The sequence below is a fragment of the Aptenodytes patagonicus genome, chromosome 4 (genome assembly GCF_965638725.1).
Source record: "Aptenodytes patagonicus chromosome 4, bAptPat1.pri.cur, whole genome shotgun sequence".
NCBI lineage: Eukaryota > Metazoa > Chordata > Aves > Sphenisciformes > Spheniscidae > Aptenodytes > Aptenodytes patagonicus.
The window spans coordinates 2109378-2127888 of NC_134952.1; the positions used below are offsets into that span (position 1 = coordinate 2109378).

At 38.1% G+C, this 18511-nt stretch overlaps 1 protein-coding gene across 1 annotated transcript in view; it reads left to right on the forward strand.

The window, feature by feature from the left end:
• DNAAF9 (dynein axonemal assembly factor 9) overlaps nt 1-18511 on the forward strand; it is an 80024-nt gene that overhangs the window by 40349 nt on the left and 21164 nt on the right. Inside the window, exons 19-27 of the mRNA XM_076337514.1 lie at nt 509-559; nt 1388-1475; nt 4535-4638; nt 8154-8300; nt 12093-12181; nt 12411-12509; nt 12775-12892; nt 14751-14839; nt 16620-16778. Coding sequence (XP_076193629.1) covers nt 509-559; nt 1388-1475; nt 4535-4638; nt 8154-8300; nt 12093-12181; nt 12411-12509; nt 12775-12892; nt 14751-14839; nt 16620-16778 — 944 coding nt within the window. The remainder of the gene's footprint in view (nt 1-508; nt 560-1387; nt 1476-4534; nt 4639-8153; nt 8301-12092; nt 12182-12410; nt 12510-12774; nt 12893-14750; nt 14840-16619; nt 16779-18511) is intronic.

Below are 18511 nucleotides of genomic sequence, written 5' to 3' on the forward strand. Positions count from 1 at the left end.
ACAGTGTGACTTTTGAAAATTCTGTTTGTTGTGGGGTACTTCAGACCACTTAAATGCCTGCCCCAACAGAAAGGAAGGTCTGCTTCCAGACCTCTAATGTACCACACTGTGTTAGAGGTAGAATTCCAATGAATGTTATGAAATTGGGCAACATTATACCCTTTGGCAATCCATACTTCTTAAACACTTTAACAGTAATAAAAAATAAGACTGAATGGGGTACACTACTTTGTGTCTATACAATACTATTTTGGTCTATAAAACAATCTAATGGGGAGTATCCCTTGAACGTGTTTCAAGGAACTATTTCAGTCCCGTGGTAACACAGTGTTGAAGAGCACAAAGCTGTCTTTGAAGCACTCTGGTCTCGGGACTTTATCTGTCTGTGGTACCTAAGATTCTTGTTTGCCTTGAATCTTCTTTAATGCTTTTTAGTATTTAATGCGTTTAGCACGTTAGACTTGCTGTATCCACTAACAATACAAATGGAAACTGTTTCTGGCTACAGGTTGAAGATAGTGATGTGAAACTGTCTGAAAAGGCACAGCATATATTGAAGGTAAAATTTTACATTTTTGTTAAATGATAGAAGTTACACTTTCAAGAACCAGTATTCAAAAAAAATCTTAGCTGCTAGCAAAACTGGCTTTTATTATGTTTGTTACTCCTCTTCTATGAAAGGCTTGTCTGTTCTACCCTGTCTCTGTCAAACTTTGACCTACAAAAAAAATACATTGTGTGTAAAAGTTTGAGGTTTTCTTTATTTCAAAGAACGACAAAACCCAAGAGCAAAAAGAGTTCTAATAAAGCTACGATTTCATGGAAGTCTCACTAAGTATTACCCATGGAGCTCATGTGTTTCAAAAAAAATCCCCAAAACTTAATGCCATTCTACATGCGACTTTCTTTTAACTTAATTAGCATGCTAAATGTCTAAAGGAAAACACTTTAAGCACTATGAAAAAGAAAAGAATTTGGGATCTTGGGAACATCTTAAACCACACAAGTTTCACATTTGTGGTTTAATTTGTGGTTACCAGAAATCTTCATTATAATTAGATTTATTTTCCTGTAATATACTTTTAGTTCAGTAGATTGACAATCTAAAAACAAAAAGCTGTGCCTTGTGGCTGTGACAATAACTTGTAACTTAATAGCTGGTGGCAAAACCAAAACCGGGGCAAAGTGCTTTTAAAAATTATACTCTTGACATGCTGTCTTTCACTAGTTCTTCTGTATCAATGCGATTTAAAACTCTTAAAAGTTCTGACAGATGCCATTTAAAAATAAAACTCTCTTCTTGAAGCAAAAGCATGAGAAAATATTCTTGCCTGGATCACAGTCCTCAATGCAGTCTGTGATATCACTGTTGGTTTTTCCTGTTTAGGAAGACAAATCTTTTCTGGGCACTTTACTCACTGGAGGTGATGGAGCGTATATTTATTCTAGCAATCCACAGGCCATGCCTGCAGAAGGTGAGATGTGTTTCTTCAATTACTTATAGAGTTGGTCCACTTTTTTAAAAAAAAAAAAAAACATGAGGTGCACAGTTTCTGGGACTTACATGTCTGGTGAGCGTACCTATGCCATCGTCTTAAGCTTTCTTTCCATTTGCCTTTGCAACTTTCTCTTGTTAAACTCCATGTTTTACTTTTTTGTCCCCAACCTCTGCTTGAAACTTCTAGTCCTAGAAGAGGGATTCCTGTCAGAGCCATAGGCTTGCTTTTGAGGCACACGAGACTCGTCTCACATGATTGAGAATGAGTCTTTGCAGAGCTGGGAGATGGCTTTCTCCCGTAGTTAAAGTTCGAAAGCATGCACAAACTGGCTTCTTCTATCCTTAATGGATGGTGTGCCATGTTTTCTGCTTTTCCTGTACCTATATGAACATTAGATTGGAAAGAGTGGGCATTACAGTAGTGACAGTATGCCATGGGCTCTCAGCTCAAGCAGTAAAGGCAAATATGTTCCTTTTGGGCAACGTGACACGCTGTCTGTGATGTAGGAGGGGATTGGAATGATTTGCTTCTAAATTTATTTACAGCCTTGTGTTCTTCGCTCCTACGGAAGCCTCCTCCTGGAGCTGCATGCTGTTCCAGTTTTTTTCCATTGTCATTTTCACTCAGGAACTTCAGTGTTCATTAGCACAGATGCTCACCGTGTTACAGAAAGATGCTCGATCTTGGTCCTTCTCGGGTTCAGTCAAGTTACTGCTTTCTGATGCAAGATTACTAGCAACAGTCTTAGATCACTCCTCTTCTTTTGGTGCCTTTTCCTTCAAGAACTTAAATAATTTGAATATCCCAATAATATGACTAAAGACAATTTGGCAGGACTGTTGGGAGGGGTTTCCCTCACTCCACAGCCTTGCGTTAACGTGCCTTGCTTTGCCTTGAGAAAACTCACGGAAGAATAAATAGAAGTTGTTGAATCAAAACATATTTCTTAAGGCACAATATTTTTATATTCCGCTGTCCAGAGAACGTACTGTTGTCACAGTATTGATGTACAGCAGAAGATAACTAATATCTGACATCTAAGTGCTTAGTATAAGCTGATGATCTTTAGGGGAAAATCTTTAGCTTTATTGTTTTTGTAGTTATGCAAAGAGAGTATTGAGGATAAACAATGATGTACAAGGCAATTAAATAGTGACTTTCACATAGTGGAATTTGCTTTTGCTCTAACTGAACAGATTTTAAAGAAAGAAGGTTAATGCAGAATAACATACTTAGCTATTTTGCAATACAGTACTGTGGGCACAGGTTCACTCAGTAAATAAGGAAAAGAATGGTGATTTTTTTTTTTTTTTTTGGCTTTGTGAAAACTGGCTGTGTCTGCCCCAATGGAGCAACTGACTTTTTTTGCCTTTTTTGGGGGGAGGTTTGTGAAGTTAAATGTTTTGATAACTATTGGGATGGAGAGTTTTAAGTAGGTGGTATAAGGACTATTGTGTAACACTTCAATGAGCGAGATATTTTCTTAGGTGTCAAGTGAAAATGAACTTGATCTCGTTCCCTTTCATGTACGCTGCAGGACAGTTTGCTGTGCTCTAATTTGGGCTCTACTGAGGTTGCAGCTATGTAGCGTTGCAAGAGTAGGTGAAAAAAGGTGCTGTCACACAGGTGCTCATCTTCCTTCTCTGTCACGCGTGTCTTACTGTAATAAGGTATACATTCATGAATAAAATGCATCAAAAAATTTCAAGCTGTCAAACCTTTTCCTTAGTATGCAGATACAACTGCTGTGTTAATGGATTTTTGTAGGCTGAGCTTAACTGAGCAAGTCTTGCCAGTTAAACTCTGTTTTGTGATTGTGTTCTAGGCCAGATTGGACGGGGCTTTGAGCAACCTGGTCTAGTGGAAGGTGTCCCTGCCCATGGCAGGGGGGTCAGAACTAGATGATCTTTAAGGTCCTTTCCAGCCCAAACCATTCTGTGATTCTATGATTCATCACTTGTAGAAAATACACAAGTAGTATATCAAATTGTTCTTGATATAATTCACTGACTTTCATGTTAAAGGAAGCTGGTTTAGTTTGGATTAATTAATACTCTTTTCGGCTTGCTTTTCTGTTACAAAAGAATTAACATCTCTGATTTCCTTTCTTTCCCCATTGACACATTCTCTGTGAAGTGTGACATTCCGTGAGATTTGACAGATACTTGTACTTGAAGTGTTGTATTTTGCATTTTTCTTCCTCGACCACTCAATAGAAGGCACATACCTGTGCTGTGGCTTGGATTTTGTGAGCACTGGAAGCATCGGCAATGAACATCTTGTATATGTTCATTAAACCTCCACATCTATGTAATTATGTATGGCTTTGTCTCCATTCTACTTGCTCTGAATTTGGACCTTGAATTTGTGATTGCCTCTCTTGGCTGTCACTAGATGGTTAGCTTCCAGGGAAATTGCTAGCCCAGTAACAGTTGTCTCTATACGCAAAAGAAAATGCAAGTCTGCAGGTAAAGGGCTTTTCTGTTTTTAAACTTTGTCTTGGTGAGCAAGTGAAAGGAAAACTGTCGTCTTACACCTTTTTTTTTTTTTTTTTTACTGTCTGCATGGCATGTGTTAGTGTGGTGACACTTTGCTGAAAATCTGACTAACTTTAACAGAGTTACAATGTTTAAATTTTCAGTTGTTTTGGATGTAAGTTTTTCTTAAGCTCTTGTTTTGTCAGTTTTACATTTCTGTAAGTTTGCAATTCAACATGACGGAATTTTTTTTGGCTTTAAAAAAAAAAAAAACACAGAATATTTACGATAAGTGGGCTCTAGGGGATAAGATTAAGTCAAATGCAATCATAGACATGATTCCTGCCTTTGATAGTGAGATCCAGTAAAGATCAAATGGTTGTGCTCTGAATGCTGTCTAGATGCTATCCCAAGTCTTTACTCAAATGTACTGCATGTTAAATATAAAAAAAATTCTGCAAGAACATAGATTTCTTCCTCAGAAAGAAGAGGCTTTCGTCACATGATGCTGAAATATTGATGTGTACCTAATACAATTTTTTTTCTTTCAAATTCTAGGCAAATTGTACTACTTTTCCGATGGCATTCTCTTTTCTGATCCCCACCATGGCAGCATTTCCATTTCAAAGAACCACATGAGTTCCATTTCTCTCTATGATGGGGTGAGTATTTTGTTTGTTCCTACTGTCATAAACTTTTTATCAATTTTTATCGATAATGCCGTAGGGTACTAGTACAAAGTTTTAATTTCAGTTGCAGTTTTACAAGTGTGTGTGTGTAAAACTGTAATAACTGATGCAGATCTCTACACGTTTGGTATTGGTTAGCTTAACCGATTACTGATTAGCTAAACCGCAAGGAGTAGAGAATTTTGTGTTAGACTGAGTTATCATTGTGGTCTTAATAGCGTGGAAAATGGCTTTTTATTAAAAGAAAAATTGCAGAATGTAGCATTCGTAAAGCATCTAGCAGTCTTAAGTGATGGATAGGGAAAAGTTCAAGGCATTGTGAAGTCATATGGTGTATTGGAGGGTGAAATGCTGCCTTCTATTCAAAATATATTTAACCTTCAGTCAAGTGTTCGTGGCAGTGTACTACTTATCTCTGGAGAGGTCACGAGCAGTGTCTGTCTACTGTCGCAGAGCGTTGTGTAACTGACAGGGTGAAGGGAATGACTGGTTCATGTTTCCCAAGCTGAGAAGTGAGAAGGAAGGGCATGTTGTGTGTAATTACACATATTCTGAGTAATTACAGTAAAAGACACAATGTGTTAGGCGTAGACTTTTGCCATTCCTGTGATCAACTTACTTCACTTGGCCAACTTGCCACGCTAATAGTTTGGTCTTCTGGCTTAGTGGGAATTAAGAGTTAGGTTAATGATGGCAACTCAGCTTTTTTTTTTTTTCCTCTTCAAGGCAGACACGCTGGGTTAACTATCACTTTTTCAGAATGGAAAAGAGATTATTTTGGTTGGTTATTGTCTCTAAGCACTGAAGAAAGTAAAAATTCCCTGTTTCCTTTAGTTTCTATTTTCTTCAGGTACAGTATTAGACATTTGTTTAGTGACCTCCAGAAATCATTGTGTTTGCTATGATTTCATCGTATAATGGAGGAAACCAGTAAAGTACAATGAAAGTGAGAGATTCAATTGAGATGAAAACACAACAGTGAAGAGAATCTTGCCTTAGCTGCCTTTTCTTGTATATCATATTGATTGCCCCTTGGTAGTTTAAGAAGCTATTTTAACACTGACCTTCCTTCTATTGTTTGATTCAAGACACTCACTTTCATAAAACTAGCTATTTATGGGACCTGGCTATCATTCTTGAACTGATGCCACATTTTTGTGTAAAGCTAAACCTTGACAGAGAGCATTTTATTGTTTAACTGACTTGGCATAATACAAGGGTGGAGAGCTTAAAATGTTAAGAAGTGACAGGAGAAGAAGGGTAATTGTTAGTATGCTTTTTCCAAAAGTTATTGCAACAACAATATTGATGGAAAGGAAAGGATAATTTAATGCTTGGATTAAAATAAAAGATACAAATAGTTTAAGTGAGGCAAAGTACAGTTTCTTAGCAGCTCTATCACCATGCCTGCTAGATGCTTCTCTTTTTAACTTGAAAATGTCTGCACTTCTGCCTCCAACATGTGCTGCAGGCTTCTTTATTCTGGGAAGCTGGGCACCTAGCTGCCACCTAAGCTCTGGAAGTCCTTGAGGCTCATAGACATCGAGTGCATGGAGGACGGGGTAGATTCCTCACAAAACTGTACCATGAAGGTCTAAAGCAGAAACCATCCTAATCTTAGCAGAGTCAAACATAAATCTCCCATCTCGTAAGGCAGCACTATTCTAGCTTAGTACCAGCCATCCTGGGAATAAAAGAAAACCCAATAGGCTACGCTGCCACCCAGTCTCCAAACTCCCAGGTTTTATTTCTTCTGCAGCTGTTCATAGAATCATAGAATAGTTTGGGTTGGAAGGGACCTCTAAAGGCCATCTAGTCCAACCCCCCTGCCGTGGGCAGGGACATCTTCAACTAGATCAGTGTCTCGATAAACTGTATAAGGCATCTTTACTGTATAGTGCTTAAGACGTTATGTGCTTGGTTTTAAGGTCTTACTTAAGACCAAGTATTTCAGCTTGTAAGTACCTGAATTCAGCATTCATTTTGGCCATTAATCGCGTGAACAAATATTATTAAGTAATACTTAGATTTCACAACAACATTAACATCTTGTAAAACTTCGAAATGGATTCTTTTAACCTTATGACCGTGGGGATTATTGCTGCTTCTTTTCAGCTTTTTTCGATTTGTGAAACCCTAAATGTTTTCCAGGAGGAGGAGCACGTTCTGTTGGGCACTTCACATGCAGATTGCAGCATGTGTGAGTTGGCCTCTTAGTCGCTCCTCATGAAATCTGCAAGCTATCCTGCAGAATCCAGGGTCTGTGGACCGTGTTCCAAAAGCCGTTTTCTCATAAGAGAAATTGTTCTCTTTTAGGAGAGCATTTTTGTATGTTCTTCAGTAACCTCAATGACTTTGAGAGGCTTACTTCTATAATTAATCCCTCAGTCAGCAAAGGGTAGAGATTCTGTTTGCAAATGTCTCTGAATTGATACCGATTCTTGTGTAAGTGTTCCCCAACTTGAGCTTTTTCTTCTCAAAAATTAGTAAGTAGAGGTCTTTGCCCACTTCTGTTGAAAGGGAGATGGATGTTACTCGATTTCTGATTTGAACCCTAAGTAATGGAATCCCTGTCCTCCAGGGATATTTCACACTGCTGAATTGTACTGTATTTCTAATACTTGGTGTGAAAAGAGTTACCAGTCAAAGCTTGAGCATAAAACACTTCAGCATCCTGCAAAGTTGTACATAAATGCCTATCTTGAAATCCAGAAAACCAAGGGTCAGTGTTGTTTTGTTAGGAAAAAAAAATTGGACAACCTGAGTTCAGTGCTTCTGATGGAGACTGATCTTGAGGGCTTCAGCTTCCTGTTGGTGAAGACATAATTCAGGTGAAAGAGCAATAGATTTAGTAGAACTGTGTGAATGTTAAAGAATCCGAGAGAAACAGGACACTTCCAACATGCAAGTGACCTACACTTTAAATTGCAGGCCTGATAGTTGTATCTCATTGCAGCATGGTTCCTTTCAGATCAGAAACTCAAGAGCATGGTATAAAAAAAGTTTGCAATAGCCCCATGCCATCCTTCTAATCTCTTTAGCTGATATTTAATTCATTCTGCCAGGGTATCTGTGTCAGAGGAGATGTGTGGGTATAGATGAAGGTGGCTTTGTTGTGAAGCGTTAGCGGAGGGAAGGGCTAAAGGTCTAGTTCCTGGTGGAGGGAAAAGAGTAGATATTAAAATGCAAGCTTTTCTTTTCAAGACAAGACAAAGCTTAGGTGCTTAGAACAATCTCAGATGCTTTCTTTAAAGCTTATGATGTTTCTAATAGCTGCAAAGTAGAAACCGAGGAGTACTGTAAGGGGCTGCAGTTGATCCTTCTGCTCCATACCCGCACTATGCAAGCTAACGAATGTTCAGATCTTTACGCGTGCCCAGCTATGACTGTAGTAGTTCTCTTCTGATCTCTGCTATTTAATGTATCAACGCTTTTCTTCACTTCCAATAACTGTTAATTATAATTTGTCCTGTTTCTTCCTTTTCTAGGATTCAACCAGTATTGTTGCTGCTCTCTTTATAGACTTCAAAAGTTCCTTGCTTGCTCATCTACCAATTGAATTCCATACCCGAGACAACTTTTTGATGATTGCACTTTTCCCCAAAACAAAGATTTATAAAGCTTTTTATTCACAGGTAAAGTAAAAAAAGGTTGGTTTGGGTGGGAGGAAAACCACACAATTATTCTTTGTGTATCAGATGAGAGGCAAGGGTGAATTTGTTGATGTCTGTCTTAACGAATTACATTTGGGAAGAAGGGATTTGTTTCTCATGTTAGTTGAGCCACTAAAGCTTGTCACCTGATAAGTAAATACAGGAAAGGTTAAAGTTCAAAGTCTTTATTACATCAGTCTTCACAACCGAAACCCTTTCCTATAGCTATAAACAAGCACAGTTTAGAAAGGAGAAGGGGCAGTTAATACTGAGGGAGCAACAAGTTAGGAAATACATTGAAAACCTCCTCTATGAAGTTGGATGGGATTCACCGAGGGTACTGAGAGAGATGGCTTATGTGATTTTGAGGCTGCTTATCATTTATATAAAATCAGGGTGTTGCAGTAGGAAGGATGGTTACAGATAACATAACAAGGGGCAGTAACCATAGATTGCGGCTTTGAAGATCGGACTGAATGTTCGCAGGAGGTTGGTGCAGTGACTGGAACAGGTCACCCAGGCAGTGAATCTCCACCTTTGAAGATTTTTGAAAACTTGGCGGGACGAAGTGATGGCTGAGCTGATCCGTACTGCCAGCAATAGTCCTGCTTTTAGCAGGAGGTGGGTCTGGAGACCTCCAGAGGCTCTCTTCCAACTAGAAACTCTGATTCTCTCTGACCTATGGCATCTACCTTGCAGACTCGAGATTGTTGCGGACTGCCCTGCCGTGTAGACCTACCTAGTCCTTCCCAGGAGCATGATTGCTCCTGATCTTAGGACCTTGCATGTGTGAGAAACTTCAACTTATGTATGCGTTTCTAGTGACTGTGTTGCTTGTTAAGTTTAATGCTCACCATGTGCTTTCATTTTGTCTTCTGAAGCCAGCGAGTGCTCTAAAAGCTTGTTTTCTAGTAGTTGCATTTTAAATGTAGCACTGGTGTATAATTGGCTACAGCAATTGTATGTAGTGGCAGAGGTTCTATTGTGTTTTTTTGTGGTTAGACACATTTGGATCATGATCCTTGGGGAAGTTTTGTTAAAATCTTTAAGTATCCCATATGGCATTGTATTATTCTCTAAGTAGATTGGCTTCATGCATTGTAATGCAGAGGCTTTTAATAAACAAAACTTCATAACAATAGCACTTTTGAGGAAGTGAGCCTGGAGATTTTAGGACTTCACAAGGGTTTTAGTATGCGATCATAACACTGGATTGGAAAAGACCACCTAGCTCAGTGAGTACAGTCCCCACTGGTAGTATTAATCTTACCATAAAATTTTTCCTCCTTTTATCTTAAGTGTTTAGATTCCTCCCACTGTTCCACTGTGTGAGTGGTTGGGAATATTTTATTTGTTTGTTTTTGAATTTTCAGCCTATTTTATTAGGTCTACTTTTATATCTCTGTTTTTTTTTCTTTGGCTCCACCAGCGGACATCCTTGAGGTATTCAGAAATTTCGGACCTATTCTTTCTGGCTTATTTGGCCTGATAAAATAAAACCAGATCCTTTTTCATCTATGCTTATAAAAAGTGCTCTTTTCCTCTGATCGTTGTAATACTTTTCTTTTGATCTGTTTTTTGGCTGTAGATTTCCAGACTGTGTGTAGTATCTGAGATGAGGGTATTTGTTTCTTGTACAGAGGCATTAATAGTTCTCTCTTCTGAAAATGTTCAGAGGTACCCTTTACTTCTCACTGCTGCCTTGAATTAATAGATCATGCTCTATTTTTTTTTTTTTTGAGAGACTCCTTCAGGTCCTTTCTCTTTTGCTACCCACTAATATTCCAGCTGATTCTAGAAGTATTTGTGTGCTCATTCTTGCTTTCATACTTACCTTCCTCCTATTTTTCTTTCTGTTTCTTCCATTCTTAGTTAGATCTATTTTTCTGTGAAGCATCCCAATGCTGTGTAGACTGTCTCCCAACTTGGTTCCCCAAAATGCTGTCAATTCACTTCAGTCTATGGCAAATTGACTGCAGAGGGTGTCATGGGGCATTCCCTAAGCAACTCTGCTGGTGAATGTCCCCAGCCTTCTCCTGCTTTTTTTGGTGCTCTTTAGACCTGTCCTCCTTTGAGTTAGCTTTTTGCCAAACAGTTCTGTACTGAGTTTCAGTTTCTGCGATTTAACAGTTTCTCATCTGGCACCATACCAGTTACTTTGCTCAAGTTCAAGTAGATGAAACATGTCCTTTGTCTTGAAGGTGTTATCTCATGAACGAAAACTAGTCGTAAGATCAAGTGTACCTGATTGTGTAAGCCATGGAAATGTACGATTGTATTTTGTTAGTATTTATCTTCAGGTATTTATTGATTTCCTCCAAAATATTTTCTAAAAGTCTGCATGCCATTGAAGTCTCACAGACATAGTAGTCATTCTACAGACCTGTAGTTACAAAGATTCACTAAAATGTAGGTACTAGTTTTACTCTTCTCCACTCATATGGCACGATACCTCGCTTACTGGACCTATGCTTTAATTATTCCAAGCCTCCTTGAAATAGGGAATGGCAACTACCTGTTCCTCCAGATCTGAGTGTATCAAATTCCTTGTAACTGAGACGTTTGCAAGATTTGGAGCACACAGAACTGGAATCTGGTTTGCAGATCCTGCAAAGACAGGACAGTACCTTTCATGTCCTCGCTCCAATTGGTAGTGAAGGAAAATTTGCTTAGGCTTTGGAATGTATTGATTTCTCCGTTTTTTTCACCTTCTCAAATGCCATAGCAGCTCTTTTTTAAACGTTTATTAAGTTATACAAAAAAGATTGATTTATTTCCTTGGAGTTCTGTCTCAGTCTGACCTGCGTTTTCGGTTTATCCCTAGCCCTTTGCCCTCTAAAGAATACAATTTTCTGTTGACCAGTCCTTCTTTCCATTCCTTGTAGGCATTTTCCTTAGTCTCTCATACGTGTTTTGAAGTGGTTATTTGTTTGGTCGCGTGGATCCTTCTACACAAGCAATATTGTCTTTGTTAATATCAAAAGTTTATTTTATTTTGATGGTTTTTTATCTCAGTACCCTTGTGTTTAGGATGCCGATTTGTTAATGGAAAGCAGTCTTTCCCCCCCAGGTTGTTTTGTCTTGCAGCAAATTATTGTGAAAAATGACAATGGCTGTTGCCTTTACTTATTAAAAGAAGGGAAATACCGAACACTTAAATGACTGTGTGATTCATCTGAATCTTGATTTCTAGGTTCAGAGTGCCATTCATATTAATGTGACTTGGCTAGAGCAATCGGATGCGAGCCAAAACACTGTTCCCTAGAGGAACGAAGAGCTCCCTTTTCTTTTGCGAAGGAACAGAGTTTTTCTTAAATTTCTAGAAATGATTGCTGCAATCTTACCTCATGGAAATTACAATACTACTTAAATGAGACTTAGATTAACTCAGTTCCTGCTGTACTGCAGTTGGACTGTAAATACCTAGCATGTGCTATAACTAAAAGATACATGTGAACGTTACTGTTACTTTGGTGGGTAAATCTTTTTCCTAGAATTTTTTTTCCTAGCTACGAAGATGAGGGAAAACTAGACCATTTCAGTAAAGTTACTTCTTAAAGCAGTTCCAGTCTAGCCGAAGAGAAGTTTATAAAATCTGATTTGTGGAGACTTCTTTCATATTTTGAATTCTTGCAGCAAAACCAGTATTGTGAAATATTTAATGGCTAGTTAAAATGCATGTATTTTTTTAGGTGAACAAAACCAATTCCTAAACAAATTCAAAACAAATTTTGCAAAATAATGACACTTACGCGTAGGTCTGGTTTGTTCCAGGTTTTCTCTTCATGGCAAAACCAGACAAACTCAGGATTATCTTTAAGGGTTGTCCAGGAAGAATTCCTGTCTGTGGAACAAAAGAGACTGTGAGTTCATCCCCTTACTCCAGTGTAATTATACGTCAGCTGTGTGCTACAATCAGAAAAATGCTGTCATGCATTGAACATCTTGATAATGATTCAAAAAGGAATTGTTGCATTCTTAGTGCAACACTTGCTTTATTTTTTTGTACTAGTTAATATGTAGCCACCTAGTTTAAAGAAGATAAATTTCTAGGTTTCTTTTTTAACTAACCAATTAATTTGCTTGTTTTAGGCATTCCAGTGTTCAGAGGCTATTTAATGCCTTGTCTCTTCCTTCTGGGGAGAGATGCAGGGAGCTGAAAATATCTGCTGCCCTTCCAGAATTAGAGAGGTGAGAAATTAATTTTGTTTGCAAGGGATCAGTGTTGTCAGAAATAATACAAAAATATTTTGGTATATGTAATACTTGTCTAAAAATTGCTTATTTAATAACTGTCTTCGCACTAGATATTTTTTTTTCTGAGATGAACTATTTCCTCTCGAGGAAGCCTCTGTTTGACCTTTTAACAATCTTATTTTAGTAACTTCCCAACTATTTACATGAATGAAGTCTTTTGGTCTTGATTGTAAGAAAATAAAACTTTTATTTTTGAAAGGTTTGTCCAACATTTTACTGTCAGCAGCGTCAGTCATGAGCCAATAATGAGAGCACATCTTCCTATTTTATTGCAACAGTCAGAAATCATTCCTGATAGCAAAGCAGAGAGTGATAAGGTAAGGAAGCAACCCAACAATACTTCTTATCCTTAGCGTAGAATATTTAGCAAATATTCTGTCTGTCATTAGTTTTGTTGCAGGCAATGCAGTAAAGTACTGATGTATGTTTAACCATGCTCTCTGCCCCCTTATCCAACACCACCAGTTCACACTGAACTTGCTTCAAGTCTGTTTCTTAGAATAAATTGTTCTGCCCTGTTTTCCTGATGACACTACTTTTTTTTTTTTTTTTTTTTTTTCATTTAAACAATCTTTTGGAAGTACTAATGGCCCTCCAGCCTGATAAAATAGAGGCAGAAAATGAGGCATAGATCTTCAAGTGAAGAGTTTTCTCTAATGTCCAGAGAGAGTTAGCCCTAAAGCAGTAGCTCATTTTTATGAATTGCTGAATAATTTAACTGAATTGTTCTCTGGAACATAAAAGTCCTTTAAATAGCATAGAGGTAGCACATGATATTTAACATTTGCTGATATTATCTGTAGAACACTCAGTTCTCTATAGGGGCAATAACAACTGTCAAACTTAAGGAGTGCTTTAAATAGCATTTTTGGAGACAATTTTTACTTGTAACTTTCCAGCATTTGAAATCTGCTGTAAGCAAGGAGGCCAAAGCAGCAGCGATATAGTCTTTCTCTTTGAATTTTGCAATATGGTGGCAGCCTTATTTCCTGGGATCTAGTTCAGAGACCATACTGACACTTAAATTAAGTATTAATTAGTAAACCTTTATTATGTTTTAAAATCTGATTTTAAGGTTACTTTAAGTGTTTTTGTGTATGTTTTTTTTAAAAAAAAAAAAGAAAAATCTTTCTATAATGTTCATACCAAATTCTATAAAAAACGTGAACTTAGTACCTCTGATTTTTAGGAGTTACTTCTCTATATCTATTATCATGAATACTCATTTTCTGTGAGCATCCGAAAGTGATTTTGAGGATAGGATACAAATAGTCTGCAATGGCTATCTTCCAGTTTCTGCAGGATATTTGAAGAGGCAATTTGTCTGTTAGTGACAGGATGGTATGCAGTGTGATGGCTGATTACCAGTGACATAATTTCTTAAGTTCAGCGCAGCACAGGGAGTTGTTCTAGTCGTGTTTCCTCCAGAACTCATTTGCTTACTTCTGTAGCACGCTCCAGTATATAGTGCAGAACTATATCTATATACTTTGGAGATAATTCTCTGACTTCTTATCAGTGTTCCTTTGCTATGATCCCTCTCTAAATACCACCAGAAATACACATAATGGAAACAGAGGTGCTTTATGCAGAAAAGCTGTTGGTATGTTAGAGCTGTTACAGTGCAGCCTCTTACCAATCCTACTCAAAATGCAGCTTTGCTGAAATAAATTTTGTGGATAGCGCGCTCGGTTCAGTATCAGAAGCCTAGAGTTGCTCTTTGTGTTTGACACACACCATCACCTTTTGAACCATTTTGCTCAAATCCTGTTCTATGTATTTGAACATACCCTTTTCACCATAGGAAACATAATCTATTTGGTGTCTCTTGCAGCATTTTGTCTGACGTTTGCATTAATACTTACACTGCAGACTAGGTTTTAATGTAGGGGTTTTGATGATACTGTTTGCTGTATTTGTTAATTGTCCTTTCGTTGTATTTAAGGTATGAAAACCAAGAGAAAACGCATCTTTCTAAAATGATGCATATCTGAGTAATTGCATAAACACAATTAGAGTTCTACACTATCTTGCCATTTCTGTGGTTAGTCTCACTTAATTTTGTGTTCAGACTTAAGATTTTATCAAGATACAGAGCTTTATGTGTGTGCAATTGTTGTAGCTCATTTCTAGTCTTCAAGTTGCCCCCCTTCTTATCTGTTCCCTGCATTTTAGGTGGTTATCACCATTATAACTGGTCTTCCAGGATGTCGCTGCAGCGATCTGTGCGCTTTTCTTGTGACTTTTAACAAGGAGCATGGAAGGTTTGTACAGTTCTGGTTTTACAGTCCAAAGCAATGGTTATACTAATCACCAAAGAACTACTCAGTGTGAAGGAAATGCAACTATCAATGTTTCACTTAATTTATTTAATTTTTTAAAATCTCAGTTTCTAATTTGTAAACAGATGTGTTATAAGAATAAATTCAGTAAATATTATGAGGCACCATAACTAGTTCTACATAGCACACTGTAGGGTAGGGTATATTACTTCAGTTCTATTACTTCAGGTGTCTCATTTAACTGTGTTATGCCAGGTAGATTTGCCCTTAAATTTTAGACATTTAGACAAGAAAAATGGCACAGGAGATTTTTTTGTTGGTATTCCATATTAAGAATACCACAGGTATCACTGTAGATCTGTGACGTGTGTCTGGAACTGACACTGATGCTACGAACAGGGTCCAGAGGAGGGCCACGAAAATGATCAGGGGGATGGAACAGCTCTGCTATGGAGAAAGGCTGAGAGAGTTGGGGTTGTTCAGCCTGGAGAAGAGAAGGCTTCGGGGAGACCTTCTTGCAGCCTGTCAGTACTTAAAGGGGGCTTATAAAAAAGATGGGGACAGACTTTTTAGCAGGGCCTGTTGCGACAGGACAAGGGGGAATGGCTTTAAACTAAAGCGGGGGAGATTTAGACTAGATGTAGGGAAGAAATTTTTTCTGCTGAGGGTGGTGAAACACTGGCCCAGGTTGCCCTGAGAGGTGGTGGATGCCCCATCCCTGGAAACATTCCAGGTCAGGTTGGACGGGGCTCTGAGCAACCTGATCTAGTTGCAGATGTCCCTGCCCAGGGCAGGGGGGTTGGACGAGATGGCCTTTAGAGGTCCCTTCCAACCCAAACTGTTCTATGATTCTATGAAACAGTTAAGAATGATCTTAGAAGGGCCAAGTGAATCCTGCCTTAAGCAAGCACGGAAGTCATCACAACTTGAAGGAAATGGGTGAAGAGCTTGCATTTATTGACTTGTGGTAGTGAGTCTAAAATGCATTTTTCTGTGAGAAAAGACTATACTACCAGTCCTTGCTACAGCATTGTTTTTAATCTGACCTGGTTTCTATTCTACATTACCAGGAGATATATTCAGGACATAACTGTATGGCAATAAGAGAAATCTACTGTAGGAATTTGCCACTCTGTGTGTTGATAATAGCTGCTGGAAAATCAAAAAAAGAAATTCTTGTCCTTTTAAATCTTACAGCCAAACACCTTAGCATTTAATCTTAGTAATGTTCTGGACTGTTTTTTTGTATTACTTCTAACTCAGTGTCTTAATACTAGCAAGTTGATTCAGAACAGTGTTGTGGTTCTGTTTTTAGGGCAAACGTGTAAGGTGACTTTTGAATGTTCTGCAATAATACACTTCATGGTTTTCCTGCAAATGTCATCATTACTTTTTGGTTTTGCAGTGAAATATTTTCATGCCCAGAGTCTTTTGAATTGGATTCATATAATTTTTGTTTACTGCATCACTAACAAAGATCAAAATTACTCCTATGATGTGCTGCTTTGAAGAAGCTGTTGAACATTGTTTTATTAAAAAACAACAACAAAACCCCACAAAACCTTTTGGCAGTAATGTAAAGAATGTGCTTATGCTGGGAATGATAGAAAGCCAAGTAAATTCCTCTTTCCCACGTGGTATGAGAGATGTGGAATCTTAGGGCTTGTCAAATTTATTTTTGGTCTGTTGGTTCAAAATAAAAAGAAAACAGAAATACTATGTCATAGAACATTAACTTCTTTCCTTGTTTTCTGTTGTTTAGGTGGATAGTTTACCGTCAAACTATGGATAGTCCTGAATGTTTCAGTGCAACTCACTTCCAGCGTTACCTCTCCAGCGTCCTGGAGGCTCAGCAGAACCACAGCGTCCGTCAGTCCGCTTATGCTAAAAAGAACAAGCGTCTCCTAGTGGTCTTGCAAGGGTAAACGTTTGAAACTGTTTGAACTGTTGCATAAAATCAGGGATTTTCTGTTCCCTTCCCATTTCCAAGGCATTTTTAAACTTTCCCATCACTCTGAAGCAGTCAAATTTCTGTGCTAAAGTGTGGTATTCTGTGAATTCTGTTTCACATATGTACTAAACTCGGCTTTTCTGCAACCTGTTAATCTTATTGCTTGTTACTCCATTGGAGAAAAGGTGTCCGTAGTATTCCTTCGATCATATGGAAGGAAGGACTGCATTTGGTGGTTCTTCCCTGTTTAGGAGATTGGCTGTGATTTTTGGCTTCTCAGAAGAAGTTTTCTTGCCCTTTCCAGCTGCATCTTAGACTGTTGTTAAATGGCACTTTATTTATTGGTGCAGCTGTGTGTGGTTTGGTTTTGGTTTTTGTTTCCTGCCCCCTCCCTGCCAAGAGGTCCTAGATAGAGAGGTATTTGCCCTTCAAAGGCTGGTGAGACTTTACGTGCTGGTTATCTGTCTTTAAAGACTGCTGGAGTACTGGTTGTCTGTCTTTAAAGCCGTAGACTTAGATGAGGGCAACAGAGCAGAGAGAGCTTGAGATTGTGTTGCAAGTTGCACTCCAGAGCTGCAGGTGAATATTACTGAATATTATCTGCTGTAGCATTATCTTAATATTTAGAGGGAGTGTTGCGTCTTGTAGTCCCTGTTAGTACGCAAAAGAATGATTGCTACTTTTTCCCAACAGACCCGTATTTTGCCGATAGCAAGACAAATAACCATGAGTTCGCACCCTACCTTTCACGTATAATTTTTTTTGAAACTTCACTAAAACGTGGGAATTGTTTTGATGAAAAATGGGTGTGGAGCACCTCCCTATTTCTATCAGAGGAAGATCAGTTGTCTTTAAGGCATTAGGTGACTGAGCGTGTTTTGGTAAATTTTAGTTTGAGTTGCTTCAGAATAGAAATTAATTTTAGGAAGTGTGATATGGTGTGACATAAAGACTATAATTGTATCTCTCAAGTGCTTACAGTACCTTAAACTTTTGAAAGATCAGTGAGTGCTAGAGAATCTTTAATAAATAAATTCATAGTTTCCAGAATTAAATGGTCCATTCAGTTTGCAACATTTTTTCCTCCAAATAGAAACTTAAAAGCCTAAGCTACTGTGATTCTTACGGAATTTTTTAAACAGAGAACGAGTGTGCTACAGAAAGCGTAAGAATCAATCTTTGCTTTTTTCCAAGTATTTAGCATCTTTCTGTGCACACGTGCTTGCTTTGTCTTTGTATTTCTGGTAGTCCTTGCTTTGACTCTTTGGCAGTATTAGCTACAAAAAATGTGACACAAACTTTCAAAGTTCCAGTTGATAAAAGATATGAAGAAAGAGAGGCAATATTGCACGCATGTGCCTTGTTACACAAAAAAAAAATTGTGCAAAAATTGCACAACACTTATGTGGTATGTTTTGAGTCTCTGTACTTCAAAATGAACGGCTCTGTAAAGATTATGACCTCTTAAACTGCCAGCAGAAAGCAGGCTGTCAAAAATATGCTATTCACTCGATACAGCAGGAGATACAGAAGTAAGATTGATTAACATGTTTCAGATAAATGCCAGGGTTTTTTTGTGGTATAAAGGTGAAGACTCTGAGCCATCTCTGTTTGACATTTCCATCTCACGTGTAGCACTTGAACTAGTAGTGGTTTCACCACTAGTGGTTTCACTAGAGTGGTGAAACATTGGAACAGGCTGC